The sequence below is a fragment of the Haliotis rufescens genome, unplaced genomic scaffold (genome assembly GCF_023055435.1).
Source record: "Haliotis rufescens isolate VD_foot unplaced genomic scaffold, xgHalRufe1.0.p SCAF_39, whole genome shotgun sequence".
NCBI classification, from domain to species: Eukaryota; Metazoa; Mollusca; class Gastropoda; order Lepetellida; family Haliotidae; genus Haliotis; species Haliotis rufescens.
The window spans coordinates 2,274,707-2,299,726 of NW_025964101.1; the positions used below are offsets into that span (position 1 = coordinate 2,274,707).

Genomic DNA, 25,020 nt, shown 5'->3' on the forward strand with positions numbered 1-25,020 from the left:
TGACTTGGTTGATGCATGTCATCTATCCCAATAGCGTGGATCGATGTTCATGATGTCAATCACTGGACTGTCTGATCCAGACTCGATTATTTACCGATCTAACACAGACCTTCGGCGTGACGCCATAACCACTAGACTACACAATGGACCGTAGGATAACAAAAACTGCATGGTTCTTGTTATGTAAATATGTCTGATTCAGACAACTGTACCCACAACGACAATGACAGGTAGAGCAGGACATGCTTACCCGCTTCACGAACACCAGGTGTCATCACTGATTAATGTTCATCACTATTTTGCATTTTACACCCGATGGAATATTTGGCAGATATTAGAGATATTAACTGGCGTTCATGTTTTAAAATAACCATCAGTATCTATCTTGTATTAACATTAACGTGGATGTTTTACACGCGTACAGACAAATCGTCAGACAAACGTCTTTTTGCTCTTACAACTAAATTTTGTAAACAATATTATTATTGATGCATTAAGGTTATTAAAATCTGTACAATGATTTTTCTTACTTTCACTTCAACATGTACTTTTAAAACTAAAGTTCCAGGTTCTGCTTTATATGAGAATTCTAGCTCTATCACTTAGGCGGATTTGGTATCACACAGATTACATCAACGTCGCCCCACGAACAAATTAACAGTCCTTTAATCTTTAAGAGGCAAACGGTGATAAGACAATAGGTTGTTACTTGTCAAGGTCATGTTATCTTATGACCTTGAGAAAAGGTCACATCTGTTTATACAACATGGCGTCTGCTGTTCCAAGTATACGGCTCAACACTAGCTATTCTTTTCCGGTGTTAGGATTCGGGACGTTTGCAAACAGGAAGGTAACATCATATTCTGAATAACTGTAATTATAAAACAAGTGTCACATGTCAACTGTTTGTTTGAAAAACGTTTTTGTAGACTGATCCATTAATACTATAAACCCTCAATGTTTATATTTATAAAATTTTCCAAATGCATTAATGTAATTTGATGTACTGGACCATTTAGGCATGACATCAAGCAATCTCATTAAAATCAGGTCTTAGTTCTCGCTACTGCTAACAAAGATCTGAGGACATCCCATTACGGGTCACGTCAGAACGACCTTTCGCGCACTTTGACAACAACAAGTCGACATTAGCCAATCAGAAAGCAGCTTTCTTTATCGTTACGACACTAGTTTCAAACTGGCGACTTCCATTCCAGACTACGCCTGAAAAATATGACAATTCACTGTTTAGACTTGTACCATATGTTCGCATATTTACCAGCTTGTGTTGGTAGGAAGGCGGGGGCATGGGTAGCCCAGACGTCTACGGCGCCGCAGAAACCTATGACTGTGGGTTCGAATCCCGGTTCACCCCGATTATGTTTCTAGGTTTGTCAGTACCATACCCGTGGGTTTCACCGAAGTGGTCAACGTCTGAGACCTGCATCACTTCAGGCTTTCCTCCCACATTAAGCTGACACGCTGTGATATAACTGGAATACTGTTAAAAGCGGCGTTAAACCCAGCTCACTCACTCACTCACTCACTGTAGGAAGGCATGATGTTGCCCGCAGTTAAAGCTGCTATATCATGTGGCTATCGGCATATCGACACAGCTTGGTACTATACAACGGAACCGGAAGTAGGTGGCGCCATCAAAGAGAAGATAGCGGACGGTACAGTGACGAGGGATCAGCTCTTTGTGACATCGAAGGTAAGTCAATTGTGGACAGGGTACGTCATCATGTCATGACGTCATGCGACAACAATGCTGTTGGTGGCACAACAAGGGAGACAAACGTGAAGGTCCTAACACGAAGTTCAACCCATATCATCATAATAATATATTTTTGTCGAACACCGATGAGTCGAATTCGATTATCTCGAATGCTTATTATCTCGGTACATATGGTCGTACTTATTGTAGACCGAAATGTTCAGAGTGAATAGTCGTGTATTGACCAGACAACCCTGTGATTGATATTGTGAGCACCGAGCCATGCCACCGAGGTATGATATAATATATATACAAGTAAAAAAGTAACGCAATACGGATATGTTTGACCATATAAGCAAAATTAGCGGACCAAGAGGTGCAAAACGAAGAGGTTTAATGTGTTATAGTGTCAGTAAAAAAATCCCGGATCAAAATGATCACACAGGGACATGCAAACCATCAGTCGGGAAACACGTACGGTTCGGGATAACGCATCTAGTGCATTAACAAAAGGGCCATGGAGCTGCACGCACTGCACGTGCAGCATCACTATGAACGGTATTAAAGTGCAGGGTTTATGATTGCCTGGCATCTGCGTCAATCGAACAGTGACAGTTCAACAACATGACAAGATTAACAGAAGTGCAAAGAAACAACGTCATAGGCCCCTTGCAGGCAGGAGAATCACGATCAGCTGTAGCCTGGGTTTTCAATGTAGCGACCAGCACCATCACAAGGCTATGTGATCGGTGTCAACACGTGATCGGCCAAGGCCGGGATGACCAAGAGGAACCACCCCGCCAAAGATCGCTACATCCGACTGCACCAATTACGTGAAAGGATGACCACAGCTACCTTAGCCGCATCCCAAATACCCGGACTGCGCAAAATCTCCGAGCAGACCGTACGAAACCGTTTAAGAGCAGGACGAGAAAGACGTCAACAACGACTGCATTGGTGTCAACATCTGATGTTGTGACTAGCGTCACCCCTTCCACAAGTTGACATTGTTTGTGTAAACACAAGTGCCCAAGTTGCAAAACTTATTGAACGCCCCTCGTATGTTGGTCGAGGGAGATGACTTCATGGACTGGACAGTCAGGCCTGTATGGCTGCTAATAATATACATGTAGATCACTGGATTGCCTTTTCATGACGACCTGTGAAGATCCGGGGTAGAGTAGGTCTTCAGCAACCCACACTTGTCGTAAGAGGCTACTTACTATGCCTGTTTGTAAGAGGCGAATAACGGGATCGGGTGGTCAGACTCGCTGACTTGGTTGATGCATGTCATCGTATCCCAATTGCGTGGATCGATGCGCATGATGTCAATCACAGAATTGTCTGGTCCGGACTCAATTATTTACAGACTACCGTCATATAGCTGGAATATTGTGCGGCATTAAACAACAAACAAACGAACAAACAGTATTAATACACCTACTGAAGCAAACTTCACAGAGGACTACAGCATACATGTATATTCACGTTGTTTGGTACGTTTGCAATGATTGAGTGTTATAGGTGTCCATTGCAGTTATGGAATACCTTTCATGAGCCCTCCAAAGTTGAACGCATGTGCAGAGATTCACTACGTGACCTTCAACTTGACTACCTTGACCTTTACCTCATGCACTGGCCGATGGGCCATGAAGTAAGTTTGGAACCGTCCATTTGATGTGAGGTGTGGATGAAGGGTGCGGGTGGTTGTTTCGTATGTGGTGACATTGAAGCAGCGACAGAAAGGGTAAATATTGGTGGAGTGGCATAAAGGGTAAATATTGAAGCATCGTCCAAAAGGGTAAATACTGGAGCAGTGACATAAAGGGTAAAAGTTGTGTCCAATAGGGTAAATATTGAAGTAGTAATAGTAAGGGTAAACATTGATGCAGTGGCAAAATGGGTATTCATTAAAGCAGTGACTGAAAGGGTAAATGTTGAAGCAGTTGCAAAAAGGGTAAATATATAATCAGTTACAGAAAGGGTAAATTTTGGAGCAGTGACAGAAAGGATAAATATATAATGGTCTATGCCTGAGCCTTTATATATGCTGTTTAATGAATCAATAGTAATTTTACCAGGATAATGAATCTTCAAGAGGACATTTTACTCAAGCTACATTTGTCCCGACTGATGTGGACTACTTGGAGACCTGGCAGGTGAGATCCGCGCACTCTCTCTCTCCCACTGGGTGAGGTGGGGTGAAATGGGGTTTAACGTTGCGATAAAAATCACTGCACTTATATAGCGACGTGCATGTGTGTGTGTGTGCGTGGCAGTTTGTACTAGTCCGGACTAATGACGGTTTTATAGTCCTAGCCATCTGAGAAGGCAGGCCGCAGTGCAGGCGTATACTGACTCCGAGCCGTCCAGTCCTTGTTTTATCTCCTTAATGCGCCAGGCAGGGTAACAACAAGTACCATCTGTTGACGTGTTTTGGTATAACGCGGCAGGGGATCGAACCTCAGACCTTCCTCTGTCGGGGCGGACGCTGTACCACAAGTCCACGGAGGCGGTCCCATCTCACTCGGAGATGTGTCAAAGTCACAACTGTAACAATTTTAAAACAAAACTCGAATAACCTCTTCATCATATACTATCATTGACTTCATTTCTATAATAAAAAAACATATTCTCATCTCTCACTAAACGGAAGATAATTTAAAAGGGTCACCTTTTCGCGAACACCTGGTGTCATCACTATTTGATAATGAGTCATACACACAAGCTTATGATATAGTCGGAATCGTACAAACGACTCTGCTTTTAGTAGAGATTTCTAATCATTCTGGAAAAGATTCTGTCGCAGACGCAGCTCATTATTTTTTACAGGCTTGCAAGCACCATGTACCTTTTGCATTCTACCACCGTACATCAGTGCCTATTGAAACTACAGTCTATTACAGGCAATGGAAGATCTGATTGACAGGGGTCTGGTAAGGTCTATTGGGGTTGCCAATTTCAACCTGGGGCAGCTGGAGCGCCTCCTGAACATGCCCAGCATCCGCTATCAACCGGCTGTGCTGCAGGTTTGTAGACTTGTTAGTTGCAAATTGTTTGTTTGTTTGTTGTTGTTGTTAACGCCTCAGCAAAATTCCAGCTATAAATAAATGTAAATAATCGAATCTAGACCAGACAATCAAGTGATTAAACATCATGCGCATGTAATTGGGATACCATAACATGCATCAACCAAGTTTGCGATGCTGACCACCCGATCCCGTTAGTCGCCTCTCACGACCAGCATGGGTTGCTGAAGAAATATTTTAACACGGATCTTCACAAAGTAATGCAGTTGCTGAAATGGTATGTGTTCTTCCCTCTTCAGTCATGGCTAGTCATAGTCATCTAAGGCGCCGCAATTCGTTGTGAAGAGTAGCGTCCTATAGGCATGTCGGTTGCTAACGATCATGTGTTCGAATCCCGTTTCGCCCTGATTGTTTTTCTTGTTTTCTCAGCACCATGCGCTTTCTCGTGGTTTCTTAAAATGGTAAACGTCTGAGAACTGCATCACTTCGGGCTTTGCTCCCACATTAAGCTGACACGCCTTGTTATTACAGGAATAATGTTAAAAGCGGCGTTAAACCCAACTCACTCACTCACTCATGGTGAGAACAGACCGCCGTCAAATAGGCTGGAATACTGGATTGTGACGTCAAACAACAAACCAAAAACAAAACACCCCACTGTTCATCCACCGTGACGTTTCTTCCTGTGTTTATAATGCGACCACTGTGCCACAGAAGATGTATGTTTTCAGATCGAAGTGACGCCATATCTCACCAACGAGGAACTCTTGGAATTCTGCAGTGCTCATGGAACTACAGTGACGGGGTATTCCCCACTTGGCGGCCCGAATATGATATAGTACGTTATCTAAGTAGGTGCTCATATTCCCATTTTCTTCCATAGAAATTATCAGCGAATCTGGGTTGATATCTCTTTGAACAGTAACTCTTGAGTGTGACTGTGTGAGTATGGTTTTACGCCGCTTTTAGCAGTATTAGCAGTATTTAGCAGAAAAGCCGTGATGATGTTCAACTCTTTGGCGGAATCCAAGAGCTCGGGTATGGTGCTGACCTGAAACAATCTGGACGAACGGGGATTCGAACCCATGTTCATTGGTATTTGGCACGCCTAAAGGTCGCGACTCAACCTTAGGCAACTGCGTCACCCGTGCCCCCTCGTTGAACTATGTTTGGTTGTTTGTTTGTTGTTTAACGCCGCACTCAGCGATATTCCAGTCATATGGCGGTGGTCTGTAAATAATCGAGTCTGGGCCAGACAATCAAGTGATTGATTTCATGAGCATCGACCTACGCAATTGGGATACGATGATGAATAAAACAAGTCAACGAGCTTGACCACCCGATCCCGTTAGTCGCCCCTTACGACTAGCATAGTCGCCTCTTACGTCAAGCATGGGTTGCTGAAGACCTAAAATTCTGACCCAGATCTTCACGGGATCATTGAACTATGAACTCATTGAGTCTGAATTAGGAAATTGCCACCTGATATTTTTGTCAGATCCGAACGGCATCAACAATCACAGTGACATCCACACATAAAACAAATCCCCATTTCAACGATCTTAGAGACCAAAATGATATTACTTTGTGTCTTTTCCCTCCATAATTTAACTTGTCATTCACACGACAGTCTTTCTCCTGATTTGCTACCTGTTAATGTGTTCATAATTCCGTGTTGTGTGTTGGCATGCAGTACACCATCAAATGCGCCAAGTCTGATGGAGAACCCAAGGATTGTGGAGACTGCCAGGAAATGCGATAAAACACCTGCTCAGGTAGGCGTTTAAGTTTCTATAAGTTTGTTTCATTCTACTCTGGACTTTCCGTTTCATTCTGTGCTCATGTGACAAAGACAGGCGAAATTACAAAATGGCTACTATCAAATTCACCGCTGAGTGACCAAAATGCGTATGTGTTCATTTCCGTTCATCACAGCGACATCTCACAAGTATATTAAGTGTACATCCCCCGATAAAATAGCTGTTTACTGAAAGAGAATGCGAGTCAAGTTGTCTGGTAAACAATAGACGCCATGTTCGTAGGAATAGCATGTCCTGTGTCACGTGATTACCAACAGTGAGATTCGCGGGAGATCTCGCGGACCTGAATATGGATTATTAGTCGACACAATTAAATCTTCAAAGAATATCAAGGAGGTGATTTGTGTAACGCGCTTCGAAAATCACATGATAATAAATAAACATATGGTCACATTTATATTTGTTATTTCAGTATATTTGACACAGCAGTATAAAACCTGTTTCCGAGTTCCCTTTTTTATTCCATGAGTATATTTATTTCTTGTAGATTCTTCTGAGGTGGGGAATACAGCGTGGCTATGCCGTCATACCCAGCAGTGTGATACCCCAGTACATCACAGAGAATGTGCAGGTGGGGGGACCCGGAGTTGGAATTTAAAGATAGAAGACGCATCACGTTCCGTTTACGGTTTTTATTTAGGGACTGGTGGGGATGATTGGTCTAAGTAACTTTTTTCAATGCCCCCAGTACTCGTTCCATGACCATCCTCCCTCTAATGAATTACCGGTACCTAAATAAGGTTGCTTGTCGTAAGAGGCGGCTAATATAACGGGGTCGGGTGGTCAGGTTCGCTGACTTGGTTGATACATGTTATCCTATCCGAATTGCGTAGGTCGATCATGTCAATCACTGGATTGTCTGGTCCAGACTCGATTTCTTACAGACCGCCGTCATATAGCGAGAATAATGCTGAGTGCGGCGTTAAACAATAACAAAAATCAAACCAATTGTGAGTGTTCTTTAACTTGTTTTGAGTAGTATTGTTATCATTTGGGTAATGTGTACATGCTCACGGGTTTCGTGCCGGGAGATTCAAGGTAAATACTGACACACAAGTCAACCTGAAGCAAACTCATTTTGGTCCATCATTTTGGTCCACAAATTATATTATGTTCAAAACAATCACAGCCAGCCAGTGGATCCCCAACCAAATCCCTGTATTGAACATGTTGTGTTTGGTATGTTCTGGCAATGGCCTGACCTTGAATGTCCCCATGGTTACTGGATCCGATGTAATATTTCTTTATCTTGATTTCAGGTGTTCGACTTTGCTCTCAGTGGCGAGGATATGAAGAAGATTACTTCTCTCAACCGCAACTACAGATTCAACCCGACTTCCCAGTCAGTATGCTCCTGTCGTGTTGTAGTGCTGCTCGAGTGAGTGAGGGAATGTCATTTAGTGCCAGTCTGCAGTACTTCAGCTACACACGGCAGCTTGAAGTTATTGACCCTGGGACAGATGAACCAGTGATTGATATCAGGAACGTTTGACGCCGTCGGGGTGTGCTTACACGCAAACAACCAGGACAAGGCCCGACCAGCCAATCCTCTTCCGGTGCACCTCACACGCAGCTTAGTGTCGAGGGACATGGGATATACATGTAATCTCTCGAGGAAGAGAGATCTCAAGTGTCATGCTGTATATATTCTAATCAGGTTAGATTAAAAGGGCTTTAACGTCGCGTCCAAGATTATTGCACTTATATAGCGACGTGCGTATGTGTGTGTGCGTGTGCGTCTTTTAGTCCGGACTAATGCCGAGTTTATAGTGCTAACCCACTGAGAGGCCATGCCGCAGTTTAACATGGATACCCCACTCAGACACACTATACTGACTCCGAGCCGATCAGTCCTTGTTTTAATGCCGAGTGCCAGGCAGGGTAACAACAACTACCATCTTTTAACGTTTTGGGGATGACGCCGGGCGGACGCTCTACCACTAGAACATGTAGGCGGTATAAATTCTAATCAAAATAACTTCATGAACTCTCACAACTGGAGGCTGTGTTTGAGATACGCACCGGCGATGACATTAGCTAGTTCTAGGAACAAATCATGTGTTCTTCAACTTCTTTTGAATAGTATTTTACAGCTTTCATCTGAAGATAATGCGTGGCCATACGAGGCCTTACGAGACTTTACGAGACACATTTTGCATTGCAGTCATATGTACTGTACTGTCTGTGATACATTTATCTGAATGAAGTGAACTTCAATTGAAAAGAGCCTTTTATTTCTAATAACATTTTTGGTTATGTTTGACTTTGTAATTTTATAATGTTGGATCACATACACTTTTTTCTTACAGATTCAAAGATCACCCTTATTATCCTTTCAAATGAGACTGGACATCACCTGGACGTTCGCCTTCCCTGGAATACTGGTTCACGCCTAAAAGGAGTATCATATATACTTAGCAAAATAAGTAAGGGATCATGACTCGCCGGATATTTTTGTGTGGTGAGTTTCTTTAAATGTGTGCGGTGTATAAAAACATTTCATGATCCCTAACTTGTTTTGTTTATTGATATCTGATTAAAAACAAACCGGATAAATCTTCATACGAGTTTCAGTGTTTTGTTTTGGTTGTTTAACGCTGAACTCAGCAAAATTCCAGCTACATGACGGTGGTCTGTAAATAGTCGAGTCTGGACCAGACAATCCAATGATTGACATCATGAGCATCGAGCTACGCAATTGGCTGACAATGACATGCATCAACCACGTCAGCAAGCCTGACCACCCGATCCCGTTAGTAGCCCCTTACAAGCATAGTCGCCACTCATGGCAAGCATGGGTTGCTGAAGACATTCACCACCCGGATCACTTTCAGTGTACGCATCCTTTGGTAATAACACCAATATTGAGACAGTGAGCTGGGTTTAACGCCGCTTTTAACAGTATTTCAGTTAATTCAGTTTGATGTGGCAGGAAAGCCTGAAATAGGTCTAAGACGTTTACCATATTGTAAAATCACGAGAACGTGTTTGGTGCTGAAAAACCTGAAAGAAAATCGCGGCGAACAGGGATTCGAACCAGTGATCATACGCTCCCGGCATGCTAAGGGACACAACTCTTCACAGCGACGTGTGGCGCCTTGGACGACCGAGCCTACCGTGTCCCCGCCAACATTGAGAGGCATTGTTTGGTGGCAGGAAAAGTTGCAAGCCACTCGCAGCCCATGTGAGTAAATTTCGGGAATCCGAACAAGTGAATATTGTTAACGCCACAGTCAGCAATATATACCGCGAATCACGCGAGCCTGTATGTTGACCACCCTGGGTCAGGCTGACTCCATGACACAACATGAGTAATGGTATACGCCGTCGGGGACAATGACACGCACATGGCCATGTAACCAGGTGAGGTGAGGTGAGGTGAGGTGAGGTGAGGTGAGGTGAGGTGAGGTTTAACGTCGCGTCCAAGATTATTGCACTTATATAGCGACGTGCATGCACGTGTGTGTGTGTGTGTGGCTGCTTGTACTAGTCCGGACTGATGCCGATTTATAGTGCTAGCTCACCGAGATACCATGCCGCAGTTTAACATGAATACCCCACTCAGACAGTATACTGACTTCGAGCCGACCAGTCCTTGTTTTAGCCCCTTAATGCCGAGCGCCAGACAGGGTAACAACAAGTACCATATTTTACGTATTTTGGTATGACGCGGTCGGGGATCGAACCCCGGACCTACCGCTCTCCGGGCGGACGCTCTACCACAAGACCACGGAGGCGGTCCCGATCCACGGTACCTCAACAGGAATCACAATGAAACCGAACCATGCAGACCCGTCACCTGGGTCGGAGATCGTCAACAACCAATCCTTGCCGTAAATAAGGCGACTGTGCTTGTGGTAAGAGGCGACTAACTGGATCGGGTGGTCAGGCTCACGGACTTGGTTGATGAATGTCATCGTAGTCCGTAGATCGATGCTCATATGTGTCAATCACTGGATTGTCTAGTCCAGACAATTGTGTACAGACCGCTGTCATATAGCTGGAATGTTGCTGAATACGGCGTTAGGCACACAAAACAAAACCGTGCCCTGCAAGCAAACCATCTTGTTACAAGCTTCATCACTTTATTTGTCGCCATTTGTCGCCCTTGTTTTCCTCTTGGTATTTTTGTGTGCTAATCTCTAACTCTTGGCTATAACCATGTCCTTCTCAGCTGCAGATCACTTGCTCAGAAGACACTTGTTGGTAAGCCTAATGGTTAAAGCGTTCGCTCGTCACGTGAAAGATCCGGGTCGATTCCCCACATGGGTACAATATGTGAAGCCCATTTCTGGTGTTCCCAGGCGTGACATTGATGGAGTATTGCTAAATGCGGCGTAAAACCATACTCACTCACCCTATACTCATATGTACCGAAACGTCGCTGACAGAATAAAGAAGTTTGTCAACTTTCACAACGAACAATGGTTGACCATGACGAAAGAACTTGAACCTTTGGCCCAGGTGACCTAAATATCAGTCCGCATAATGTGTTTCATATTTTTTTATTTCTCGCTACACCCACAGTTTGAATTCACTTTGTAACTGCTTAGGATAGCATCGACCTGACATTTTTAGCTAAAGAACGTTAACGCCTTGTGTCAACTTCAAACACTCTCGTCTCCATCATTACTTGGTGCTCCGCAACAGGCGCAGGATCTGCAAGAATAAAATTGTTTTCAAATAAATTTAATCGATTCGCGAACAATCGTTTCAATATTACTTAGGTGAGGTGAGGTAAGGTGAGGTCAAATTGGGTTTAACGTCGCTTCAAAGATTATTGCACTTACATAGCGAAGTGCATGCACACGTGCGTGCGTGCGCCAGACAGGGCAACAACAAGTACCATCTCTTAAAGTCTTTCGGTATGACGCGACCGGGGATCGAACCCCGAACTCAATCATAGTCTACTTAATGTTAGATCCGTCATCTGGGAGAGTGGCCGGGGACCGAACCCCGGACTATCATAGTCTACTTCATGTTAGATCCGGCAGCTGGGAGAGTGGGACGTACGAGTGAAGTGTGAGGATCCGTCGCTTCACTGAAGGACGCATTCTTGTCATTCTTCAATGCTGTGGCAAATACTGGCATTGAGGTCTGTATTTCGAAAAAAAAGACGCGCGGGCCAGTTGATGTCAGTGTACCAGGCAGTGTTCGACAGATGAAAATCAACATGTATTGCAACAGTGATAATCAACACTTCCAAAATGCATAAGAAATCCATTGTACAATTCCGACAAGATCATAAGCATGTGTTTATGGATCAAATACTCAAGATACCAGTGTTCCAGCAAGACCACGTCCTGTTGCTCTCAGAGTCAGCATGATCTTTGTCATTACTATGTGAGGCGAATGTGGATCGAGATGGTGTATGTCTGTTGTTTAACGCCGCACTCAGCAAAATTCCAGCTAGATGACGGCGGTCTGTAAATAATCGAGTCTGGACCAGACAATCTAGTGATTGGCATCATGAGCATCGATTCACGCAATTGGGATACGATGACATGCATCAACCAAGTCAGCGAGTCTGACCACCCGATCCCGAGATGGTGTCCGAGTTATGTGGTCTGTGAGACGCCCTGCGATGTGGCCAGTGCCACGCGGTCTCCGCGATTATGGCGGCAAGTATACTAGTTGTAAATATTCCATCGCCGCAACATCGTCCAAATATGAAGACAGATACCTCTCGGGTTAGTTAAACTATACATATAATCATTTATCTTGACAAATCGACAAGCTCGGTCGCCCAAAATTCATATTTCAGAAACAAATTTCAATGTTATATTTATTTCGAATTCACACCTTCCCGTGTTTCTCTGCGTCTTCGGGCTGCTTCACAGGAACTCTAAAAAATTAAACAATAAAAACTTTATACTGGTATTTTAGATCTCCAGAGCAATCTCATGCGGTTCAAAGTACCACAGATATCCGACAAAACGCAACTCTGCAGAGCGAATTGCGGCGCCTTGGACGACACAGCCACCCGTGCCTCCCTCCCCCCTCCCCCCCCCCCCCCTCTGCAGAGCGAATTGCGGCGCCTTGGACGACACAGCCACCCGTGTCTCCCTCCCCCCCTCCCCCCCCCCCCCCCCCCCCACCACCACAAGGCTACCCCACCGCCCCATGCACTGACAGATTAACTTCAGTCATATGCAAAAATCGGGTGGTCCTTAACTTCTTTTGAGTAGTATAGGTGACAATTTGTAGCGTAGGTGACCAAGTTTCAGCATCTTTCATCTTACCCCATCGCACTTCTCCGAACACAGAGTGAAGTTGCACTCGAATTTGACGTCTGTGCTGCTGGCTATACTCAACGCTTTAAAAAACGGACTTGATGCAACCAGGCCAAATGTTGAAAAACCATCGTCCTTCGAAAAAACAATTCCGTCTCCGCACCTGTAAAAATATGCAATACTTAATCCTGTTAATATACGCCTGCATTTGAAGTAGGTAAATTGTATATACCATACAATAATCCCTATCAAGAGTTATGAAGTTAAGTAACGCTGCACGCCCCATCCCGATCGCCCCCACTCAAACCATAGTCACACACACCTTAATGTGGGAGGAAAGCCCGAAGTGATGCAGGTCTCAGACGATTACGGTGAAACCCACGAGCAAGGGTATGGTACTGAAAAACCTAGAAACATAATCAGGGAGAACCGGGATTCGAACCCACAATCATAGGTTTCTGGCGTGCCCAAAGGGACCCAAATCTGCACAGCGAATCGCGGCGCCTTAGACGACTCGGCCATCCGTGTCCCCAACCTTTCTTTCGAATTTTACCGTGTGAACAAGATTCATGTGTTACTGGGACCTATTCTCCAAGGTATGTGCGAATGGGAACAGTGGTAAACCTAACGAGGATTTAACCTCATTTTGAGGTAGTGAGTGAGTTGGGGTTAATGCCGTTTTGAACAATGTTCTAGTTATATCACGGCGTGTCAGTTTAATGTGGGAAGAGAACTCGAAGTGATGCAGGTTTCAGACGTTTACCACTTTGGTGAAACCCACGAGAACGGGTATGGTGCTGACAACCTAGAAACATTATCGGGGCGAACCGGGATTGTAACCCACGATCATAGATTTCGGGCGCGCCGAAGGGACGCAACTCTGCACAGCGAATTGCGACGCTTTAGGCAACTGGGCAAACCATGCCCCCACCTCATTTTGAACTGTAAACTGCCAAACATCTTTCAGATGTGAGTTGTCATGTCTCAGTGTCCATGTCTCAACGTAGGGCTCATGGGTTAAGTCATACCCTCCTCTCAGAATGGCGTATCGTGAACCAGGCGCGGACCCGACTGCATCGCAAGACGTTGGTTGGAAACCCTTTTCTCCCATCCCGCCTGGAATAAACAAACACAAAACAATGGTGAAAGTATAATGGGAGCCGAGTTTTATTTGTTTGTTGTTTAACGCCGCACTCAGCAATATTCCGGCTTTATGACGGCGGTCTGTAAATAATCGAGTCTGGACCAGACACTCCAGTGATGACATGCATCAACCAAGTCAGCGAGCCTGACCACCCGATCCTGTTAGTCGCCTCTTACGTAGTATAGTCGCCTTTTACAGCAAGCATGGGTTGCTGAAGACCTTTTCTAACCCGGATCTTCACGTGTTTGATATTAATTTAGTATTAGCACACATGCAGCTTCGTTTATTATTATTTGCGAGATGTCGTGATTCTGTTTCAAATGGGAAGCTCTAGAGTATGGCATTCATCATATTCCTGCGATAAAAGTATTCGGCCTAACGAGCGCAACTCTGCACAGCAAACTGTGGCGCCCGGAACAACGGGCGCAACTCTGCACAGCGAACTGTGGCGCCTGGAACAACGGGCGCAACTCTGCACAGCAAACTGTGGCGCCCGGAACATCGGGCGCAACTCTGCACAGCAAACTGTGGCGCCCGGAACGACGGGCGCAACTCTGCACAGCAAACTGTGGCACCTGGAACGACGGGACCACACTCATGTCATAACTAAAACTTGGAGTGAGTTGTGTTGAAGGCCGCTTTTAACAGTATTCTAGTTATATCACGGCGTGTAAGCTTAATATTGTAGGAAAGCCAGACGAGTAGTGATGCGGGTCTTAGACGTTTACCCGGGTATGATGCTGGCAAGCTTAGAAACATAATCGGGACGAATAAATTTCGCAGCAAATTTCGCAACACCTTCCTGCTCCTAAGACGACCGGGCCACTCAAAGTTCAGAATTTACAAACACATTAGAACTCAGGTTAAGAAGTGGTGGTTAAGCAGACAGACATTCCCATGCATGATTTAGCCATCACAATACAAACCGCTGCTTTTTGCTATCAGCTGAACTACCCGACCAAGGCCGACTGGGTCTTTTATTGGTCTGCGAAGGATATCGGTCAAAAACAGTGCAAACGATGTCTTCTTCGCTTCCGTGCCCGCGTTCTGCTCCAGAACTATAGGAGCAATCAGACTGTAACAGAACACAACGACAGGGCTATGAAGAATGTAACCTCAGGTGAAGCACTGAATTAGTTGAGGTGAAATGGGGTTTAACGTCGCGTCCAAGATTATTGCACTTATATTGCTACCTGCATGTGTATGGCTGCTTGTACTAGTCCGGGCTGATGCCGATTGAATTGTGCTAGCCCACTGAGATACCATGCGGCAGTTTACCATGAATACCCCACTCAGTGTACCGACGAGGCCTTATTTACGGCCGTCAATATCGAGCGCTTGGCAGGGTAACAACAAGTACCATCTTTTCACGTCTTTTGGTATGACGTGGCCGGGGATCGAACACCGGACCTTCCGCTCTCAGGCGGGCGCTCTACCACCAGACCACGAAGGCGGTCCCAAGGGAGAGTAAACTAGGGTTTAAAGTCATATTATTTCATATTATTTCACTCATATAGCGAGTGAAAAGATCGTGAGTACGTGTGTGTAGTTGCTTGTCCGGACGTATTTCGGTTTTATAGTGCCAGCTGACTTAGATAGTATGCCGCAGTTTAACATGGACACCCCGCTCAGACAGTTTACCGACCAGGCCTTGTTTTAGCCCCTTAATGCCGAGCACTAGGCCGGGTCACAAGTACCACTTTTAACGTCGTTTTGTATGACGCGGCCGTGGTATTGCCGAAAGGACGTACAACTATTCGGTTTTCGGAATAACTTTCGAAATCCAGCTTGTCCATGGTTACCACCACCTTGGCAACACTCCAAGCAATATCACGATGGGCGACACACGGAATCGAGTGTGACGTGCGAAAGGTGGAACCACCAAGCTAGCCCATCGCCCCTGTCTGGGTACACGTTATTTGTTAACGCCGCATTCAGCAATATTCCAGCTCTATGACGGCGGTCCGCAAATAATCAAATCTGGACCAGACGATCGAGTAATTGATATCATGAGCATCGATCCACGCAATTGGGATACGATGACATGCATCAACCAAGTCAGTGAGCCTGACCATCCAATCGCCTCTTACGACAGCATAGTCGCCATTTACGACAAGCGTTGGTTGCTGAAGACCTATTCTACCCAGGATCTTCATGTGTCTATGCCCCAAATGAACATTTTGTTTTGAGAAAACCCAAACCCTAATGTCATATGTTTTGTGTTAATAGTGAAAAGAAATAGATTGTTTGATGGTTCACAGTAAATAAATAGTTTCTTGGATACGGCTAGCTAAAAAACCAGATTGTTCCCAACTCTTCCCTCCCATTCTGTACAAGTCAAATGGTTCCTCCCTTATACTGGAAGCACTAACAGATTCCTGATGTGCAGACAAACCTGTCTGCCATTTTCTGTGAAGGACTTTTGTCTTTGCCTCTGGAGCCAAACGTGCAGGTGAAGGTGACCTCTTCAGTTCTTTGATGAACGAGGCTGCCTGGCTCGCCGTACGCCACCACGACGTCGACCGTGTACACCTTGGCCCCGGGGCGTTGCTGAAGGCGAATTATTGTTTTTACAGTTGTGTCATCCGGTATCATCACTTGTTTCTTGTACACCGCCGCACTCCGTTAATTGACACTTAGCTGTCGTATAGGCTACTAATGGGATCGGGTGGTCAGGCTTGGTTGATGGATCTCATCGTATCCCATTTCCGTGGATCGATGCCCATGATATCAATCACTGGATTGTCTGATCGGGACTCGATTATTGAGTGCGGCGTTAAACAACAAACAAAACGAACACAATATCATTGGCTTAAGGTCTGATCAGACAATGGTGGGAGGGCGTCGAAGCTGAACTTTGTGACATACTACTCAAACGAGTGAGTGAGTGAGTATGGTTTAACACCGCTTTTAGCAATATTCCAGCAAACTCACGACGGGGGGACACCAGAAATAGGTTTCACAAGTGGTACCAATGTGGGGAATCAAACCCGGGTCTTAGACGTGTCGAAAGAAAGCTCTAGGCTAACCCCAATGCCCCACTGCTCAAAAGATAAAGAGCATATCGCTATATAAAGTTAATCTGTCATACCGAAACAGTTTCGTTGTAATAAAATGAAAGAATAGGGTGGTCCTTAACTTCAAGTAGACTTGTGTAAGTTTGTTTATTTATTGTTATACGCCGCACTCAGCAATATTCCAGTTATATGACGATGGTCTGTAAATAATCGAGTCTGGACCAGACAATCCAGTGATTGACATCATGAGCATTGATCGACGCAGTTGGGATACGACGACATGCATCAACCAGGTCAGCGTGTCTGACCACCCGATCCCGTTAGTGGCCTCTCTCGCCAAGCACGATCGACTTTTACGGCAAGCAACCCAGGATCTTCACGGGTCAACTAATGTAAGTACACTGATTTAATTTTTAAAAAGGTCTTACCACAAAGACGCATTTTGATGTCCCGTGACCTGGGTATGACACAGAAAGTTGAAGGTTGGCAGAGTCAAGGTTTCCGAAGTCCACCAATCCGCCAGCACACTTAGCCGTTGCCTTCACCTCTAAGTCCGAGGTCACCGTTATTGTCGCATCAACAACCCCGTCACTGCCACAGGCGGGCTTCACTGAAATCATTACCGTATCAGCCTGAAAAAATGTTAAGCACGATCCCTTCTTAAATTAGTTTCATATATCCACGAACTCGTTGGAAATATCTACAATTTCATGTTGATAATTTACCACCGACACCCCCTGGAACGTTGTGCATGAACACTGCTTCTCTAGATGGTCGCCAACACTGGATCCAATCAAATGATTTTTAGGTTGAGTCAGTGGGTTGGGTTTAACGCCGCTTTGAACAGTGTTCCAGTTGTATGGCGCGTCAGCTGAATGTGGGAGGAAAGCCTGAAGTGATGCAGGTCTTAGACCTTTACCACTTTGGTTCGCTCAAAAAATCTTTCCAGGTTTGTCAGCGCCATACCCCTGCTGGTGTGTTTCACGTCTTGGCTTTCCTCCCACATTAAGCTGGTTGGCCGTGATATAACTGGAATACTGTTAGAAGCTGAACTAAACTCACTCACTCATTGCTTTTGAATCGTACTCAAAAAGGGAGCAGTGGTTGCGAAGGGGCCCGGGATAATCTTGGATGACGTCAGGCTTCCTTACAACCAAAACTGTTCAAGCAAACTCAATTACATCACTACACAACTGAAAATATATCATGCGGAATTTAAATTAAGGATGTGTATGCATATTAAACAGGGAATTGTGTCAATGTCAATTGCTGAAGCAGTGGTAAACGTCTGAGACCTACATCACCTCGGGCTTTCCTCCCACGTTAAGCTGACACGCTGTGATATAACTGGAATATTGTTAAAAGCGGCGTTAAACCAAACTCAGTCAACTTCCAACACTCAACACGTTGTTTTGCCAAACCAGCCCGAATGTCCCAAACATCTTCATGCACCGGGGCGGTCGGGTAGCCTAGTGGTTAAAGCGTTGGCTCGTCACGCCGAAGATTCCGGTTTGATTCCCGACGTGGGTACAATGTGTGAAGCCCATTTCTGGTGTGAAGCCCATTTCTGGTGTCCCCTGCCGTGATGTTGCTTGATTATTGCTAAAAGCGGCGTAAAACCATACTCACTCTTCATGGCCCAACAAATGAAATAAAGAAATATTGAAATACACACATTTTGTTTTATTTTGACAGACCCAAGCAAATGTTAGCAAAAATCCTTGCACCATAAAATGAAAAAAGTGCCCCAAAACAAAACATGGATGCCGGTGATTATAACTATGGGATGTAGTTAGACCCTTATATTGTTATCTCCCCACACATTTCGTATTTGAAACACAAACATGCCACACTTAACATTTTCCTACCTTTCAAAATGTAGCCTTTGGGGATGGCAGCCCAGACGGTTGACTGAAATGTTGAAAAATAAGGTATAGAGTTGCGCCTGAACGACTGAGCGGGGTTTTGTTAGTGAGTGAGTATGGTTTTACGCCGCTTTTAGCAATATTCCATCCATATCACGGCGGGGGACACCAGAAATATGCTTTACACATTGCACCCATGTCGGGAATCGAACCCGGGTCTTCGGCGTGACGAGCCAACGCTTTAACCACTAGGCTACCCGACCGCCCCTGAGCTGGGTTTAATTCAGCTTTGTACAATATTCCGGTTATATCACGACGTGCCGTCTTAATCTGGGGGAAGACCGAAGTGATGCAGGTCTCAGACGTTTACCACTTTGGTGAAACCCACAAGCTCGTGCTGACAAACATGGAAATCTTAATCGGTCGAACCGGGGTCCGAACCTGCGATAAGATTTCTGGCGTGCCATGGGGACGTAACTCTGCACAGTGAATTGCGGCGCCTTAGACAACTTACTGGGCCACCAAAATTAGTCTCTAAAGTTTCTTCATACGAACTTACGCAACTGATCAACGACCATGGAGTCAACTTGTGACGTCACTTTGATCACATATGTGTGAACCACGATCATGGCAAAATTCGATACCATGATTGTTCTCCGGGTTAGAATTGGGTCTTTAGCAACCCATGCTTGTCGTAAGAGGCGACTATGCATGTAACAGGCGACTTAGAACGAAAACGGTAGGACAGGTTCGCGTATGCATTGGTTGATGCATGTCATCGTATCCCAATTGCTTGACATCAATCACTGGATTGTCTGGTCCTGACTCGATTATTTACAGACCGCCGTCATACAGCTGGAATATTGCTGAGTGCGGCGTTAAACAAACCATGATTGTTCCGAGTCTGTCCACCCGACCGAACTGGTCGCCTCTGCCGACAGCACATGTTTCTGGGGACCTATTCTAACCCGGAATCCCCACATGACCTATCATCTGTTTCATGGGCAGTGTTTGTTTGTTTGTTGTTTACGCTGCACTCAGCAATAGTCCATCTATATAACGGCGCTCTGAAAAATAATCGAGTCTGGACCAGACAATCCAGTGATTGACATCATGAGCATTGATCAACGCAATTGGGATACGATGACATGCATCAACCAAGACAGCTACCCTGATCCCGTTAGTCGCCTCTTAGGACAAGCATAGTCGCCATACCCCGGATCTTCACGGGTCTCACGACTTTACACTGTTCACATCTAACTCAGCTAAATTAAAAATGCATCAAGTTATTTTACTAAGCAAGAGGTAGCAAAGGGGCTGCCCCTTATACACAAGGTGAGGTGAAATTGGATTTAACGTCGCGTCCAAGATTATAGCACTTATATAGCGACGTGGTAACAACAAGTACCATCTTTTAACGTCTTTTGGTATGACGCGGCCAGGGATCGAACCCCTGACCTTCCGCTCTCCGGGCGGACGCTCTACCACTAGACCACGGAGGCGGTCCCCTTATACACAAGACATGTATACAAAACATGCGTGGAGTAAACAGCTCTAGTTATAACTAAGTCCACTCACCGCGCAGAGAAGGGTGAACAGGGCGTGCGCCGCAACCATGTCTGTCCTGAAACTGAATGGCGCAGTGTCTTGGTATTGTTTACTACATCGTATTAAAGTCACCAGCGTCAGATTACCCTTCACAGAGTACTCCCCTCTCCCCCCAGAGGACCTCAGGATATAGTATGAACAACTCACCCCACACCACTCATTTACTCCCCCTCACCACACACCCCCCAATACAATCACCCATGTCCAACACACAACACACAACGGTCATAATTGGTTCCTTGGGCGCAACCCTGCACTTACACTGGTACGTGCCACGCCGCATATTGACAAGTGATTTTTACAAAATAACAATTTAAGTTTCATGTCGTACTGTCGAAACCATCACGTTAGTCGGAGAGTATTTTTTCCAAAACGCTTTTGTTCCTGGTACCCCAATCACCGTATAATATACTGAACAAAAAAGCTAGGGATCATGAATATTTTTGGAGATTTTTTTTAAGGAAATTGTGTGCTCAGTCAATTAAAAAAAACAAAAAACAATCTGTCAATTTAATATTTTCAGTAGTTAGGTTTCGCGATGGCAATTGGGTTTTTTAAATTTTGAAGTTAACAATGAATCTTGGATGCGTTTCCTAAATTAAATATAGTCAAAAGTTTATAATACTCCGATTGGGTATGTTGAGGGGAGTTTATTTAAGATCTCCCTGGGTGGATAGTGAAAAGGCCTCCGTTGCAGGATTTGGGAAAATGTTTATATCTTGAACGACCCAAATGTTTAAGCTAATTTTCTGTTGAAGGTGATACTTTGATATATTTAGATTAAAATTATTTATATTTGTATGTACAGGGTTGTTTTTTGCCTGGTTCAGACTCGTTTGGTTGCCGGCCGTCGTACGGCAGGTGTAGTGCTGTGTGCGGCGTTAGGGAACAAGCTAGCGTATATTTATGCAAATCGTTTGAGTGCCAGGTGTTACCATTAGAGCAGGACAGCCTTGTCGCGAACACCTGGTGTCATCACTCATGTTCAGTGATCCGTTCATATAATTTTCATCACTATTTTTCTCTTTTACGCCCAATGAATCTGTTTCGACAGATACTCGAGACTGTTTGTTTATTCTGGGGCTTCGAAGTTTTGAATTAATAGTTGATTATGCAATATTAGGGGAAGGTCCCGAAACAGTTCACGGAGACACGGTGGGTTTGGTAGTTTCAAAATATGCAATTTCATATTTCTAATGAAGTCTATACGAGGGAGGGGCGGTCGGGTAGCCTAGTGGTTAAAGCGGTCACTCGTCACGCCGAAGACCCGGGTTTGATTCCCGACATGGGTACAATGTGTGAAGCCCATTTCTGTCCCCCGCCGTGATATTGCTGGAATATTGCTAAAAGCTCACTCACTCACTACACGAGGGATAGATTTCAGCCCGTAACTCATGCTTCAAATTTTTCCAATATAAATTACTTAAATGCTTCTAGATATTGTCGGGTTTTTTAAATTCGAGGCAGGGCTACGGGCGGACGTTTTACCGACACGAGAAGCGCGCAGCGATCATTGCTTTAATCATGAAGTTTCATGGAGTGTGTATGCTGAACGGACAGGTTCAAACGGTCATTCATGTAACACTAACTTCCCCTAAAATAATAAACTTTCGCGGAAACAGTGTACTTCAATGACCACGCAGACAAACAAAACATACCGTAGCGTCTTGCTTCTTAATGCACCAGCTACACAACCGCACACATCAGGGGACATCAACGATCTGTTACCTGCACGTGCGTCTGTTGCAAAATGCCCGGATTTACCAATTGAAAGCTCCTCGCGCTGACCTGCCCATGACCTAATTGCACCTGATGTGATGCGACAAGCAACGTAGTTTTAGTCGGAGATGGGGTGTCATGGACAAACGACGAGACACAATATGAAGCAGGGAGGCAGGCGATGAATTCATTTGAGATAATTGTAAAAGTATTTGTTTGTCAACTTTAATTTTTGTTAACCAAATAGGATGATCTGTTTCAGCTACACTCCCTGCATACCAGCTTCGTCGAGATATGGTACCTATTTTCAGCTAGTTACAAAACCAGAAGGGGCCACGGGTTGCCAGGTCGTCTAAGGCGTCGCGATTCGCTGTGCAGAGTTGCGTCCCTTTGGGCACGCCAGGAAACTATGATTGTGGGTTCGAATCCCGGTTCGCCTCGATTATGTTTCTAGGTTTGTCAGCACCATACACGTGCTCATGGGTTTCCCCGAAGTGGCAATCGTCTGAGACCTGCATCACTTCGGGCTTTCCTCCTACAATAAGCTGACACGCCGTGATATAACTGTAATACTCAGTCTGTTAAAAGCGGCGTTAAAACCAACTCTCTCACTAATAATAAAGTCATATGCATTTCCGGTCAAAAGTATGTTTTATGAATCCCTCGCTACAAAACCAGATATTTTTTTAGGACAAACTATGATCCTAAATTATTGTTTTGAAAAAAATAACACCTTTCCAGAAAGTATGTTTTGTGACTGACAATTTCTGTTTTCTTTCGAACCGGACTCAGACGTCGACCTTAGCTGATGTAGCAAATGTGTCCAGGACATTTGTTATAATAGAACTGTGGGAGGAAATGGGGTGAACATAAAACAATATTGCACTTATATGTAGCACCGTGCATGCACGTCTGTTGAAATGAACATACATGTATTTTACAGATAAAAAACAGTTCAAACTTGTTAAATTATATTTGTTTGTTGTTTAACGCCGCACTCAGCATTATTCCAGTTATGTGACGGCGGTCTGTCATAATCCAGTGATTGACATCATGAGCATCGATCCACGCAATTGGGATACGATGACATGCATCAACCAAGTCAGCGAGCCTGACCACCCGATCCCGCTAGTCGCTTCTTACGACAAGCATAGTCATCTTTTACGGCAAGCATGGGTTGCTGAAGACCTAATCTAACCCGGATCTTCACGGGTCTACACTCAATTACTCAAGTGACACTTTGTCCAAAATTATCATACGTTAAAGAAAAGTTACGTGAACTTTAATGATAGTTAGATAGACGCAATCATTTTGCTAACACTCCAATAGTTTGAGTATGGGTACTTAATCGTCCCATAGTCTTCCTTGAAAGGTTCCCCTCCTTTAGTTAAACAAGAGCGGTCACCCTCCCATAGTATAGCACAGTATAGTGAATATCACTTGAAGATTAGTTTGGGACATTAACTTGATCGAACTTTGTTTTAAGTAGGAGAAAGTCCTCAATCTCGCGATTATTTTCGCACGTGAAACTTCTTCTCAGCCTAACGGCCTCGAACAAGCTTCATGGATCACGTGCGAAAATAATCGCGAGATTTCGGACATTCTCCTATACTTACGTATCACGATACACTGAGGGGAAATGGGGTTTAACGTCGCGTCCAGGATTATTGCACTTACATAGCGACGTGCATGTGTGTGTGTGTGGCTGCTTGTACTGGTCCGGGCTGATGCCGATTTATAGTGCTAGCTCACCGACATATCATGCCGCAATTAAACATGAATACCCCACTAAGACACAGTATACTGACTCCGAGCCGACCAGTCCTGGTTTAAGCCCCTTAATGCCGAGCGCCAGACAGGGTAAGAACAAGTACCATCTTTTAACGTCTTTTGGTATGACGCGGCCGGGAATCGAACCCCGGACGTTCCGCTCTCCGGTCGGACGCTCTACCACGGGAATCGAACCCCGGACGTTCCGCTCTCCGGTCGGACGCTCTACCACTAGACCACGGAGGCGGTCGTATCACGATGCGGAAACACTGGGATAATAATATCTCCTGAGAATAATCGTCTCGATTATCTGCAGAAACAGATTCCATTTGGCGCAAAAGGAAAATAGTACGGCCGTTATGGGACGTTATGTAATTCCAGCTGTAAATTTTAACACTTGAACGACTTGAACAATACTAATTCTCCTGTCTTTGATATGTTGAGACTTGTACATAAAATGAGTTGTATGATGAGTTGAATCAGTACAAGTCTAGCGAGTGTCAGGTATCAATGTGCATTAAATAAATAATTATTAAACTATTTCAACGAAAATGCGGTATAATTGATGTTATTGACATTGTAGATATGTTGTCAAATGATGACGATGTTATACCGCCCTTGTTATATTGATAACGTACCCTTCACCATGTGGACGGAATTCATGGTTAACCATAATATTATTCAGGACATCCAGTGTGTTCACTAAACAATAAATTAATGAATGTTTTCCAGCGTTATCTAGAACCTAATGTTTTTTAAACTCCAAGTAGCAACTAATTGTCATTTTTCAGAAACTCTATTTGAGTTGAACCCAGTGATTGATATCATGAGCATCATTTGGCATACGATGGCATGCATCAACCAAGTCCACCCGATTCCGTCAGTTTCCTCCGACTAAAGCATGGGGGTTGCTCAAGACGAATACTAGCCCGGATCTATCTTCATGGGTACTCACTCAAAGACTATTATGGACATGAAAAACATTTTGGCCACAGATAAAGGGTACATCTAACTTTACTGGACCGATTATTTACAACCCGCCGTCATACAGTTGAAATATTGCTGAGGGTGGCGCTAAACAAACAGACAAATATAATT

At 44.6% G+C, this 25,020-nt stretch overlaps 2 protein-coding genes across 3 annotated transcripts; one reads left to right on the forward strand and one right to left on the reverse strand.

Moving 5' to 3' along the window:
• Nucleotides 1-747: 747 nt before the first annotated feature.
• LOC124147209 (aldo-keto reductase family 1 member B1-like) lies at nucleotides 748-9,110 on the forward strand. 2 transcript variants are annotated; one of them, XR_006862766.2, is made up of 10 exons: nucleotides 748-850; nucleotides 1,553-1,714; nucleotides 3,255-3,371; nucleotides 3,799-3,876; nucleotides 4,624-4,746; nucleotides 5,478-5,584; nucleotides 6,440-6,521; nucleotides 7,054-7,137; nucleotides 7,826-8,223; nucleotides 8,876-9,110. XR_006862766.2 is itself a non-coding variant. In XM_046517845.2 (10 exons), the coding sequence occupies exons 1-10, from the start codon at nucleotides 767-769 to the stop codon at nucleotides 8,907-8,909; spliced, it is 954 nt and encodes a 317-aa protein (XP_046373801.2). In that variant the 5' UTR covers nucleotides 748-766; the 3' UTR covers nucleotides 8,910-9,110. The 2 variants fall into 2 exon arrangements, 1 of the variants encoding a protein (XP_046373801.2); XM_046517845.2 differs by having other exon boundaries at nucleotides 7,826-7,908.
• Nucleotides 9,111-11,055: 1,945 nt separating this feature from the next.
• Nucleotides 11,056-22,201, reverse strand: LOC124147171 (vitelline envelope sperm lysin receptor-like). Its single transcript, XM_046517785.2, has 10 exons — nucleotides 22,092-22,201; nucleotides 20,404-20,455; nucleotides 18,829-18,871; nucleotides 17,389-17,570; nucleotides 16,339-16,493; nucleotides 14,870-15,018; nucleotides 13,828-13,915; nucleotides 12,809-12,962; nucleotides 12,369-12,411; nucleotides 11,056-11,225 (listed from the first exon to the last, which is right to left on the reverse strand). Exons 1-10 carry the CDS (start codon nucleotides 22,145-22,147, stop codon nucleotides 11,155-11,157), a joined length of 993 nt encoding a protein of 330 aa, XP_046373741.2. The 5' UTR covers nucleotides 22,148-22,201; the 3' UTR covers nucleotides 11,056-11,154.
• Nucleotides 22,202-25,020: the final 2,819 nt, after the last annotated feature.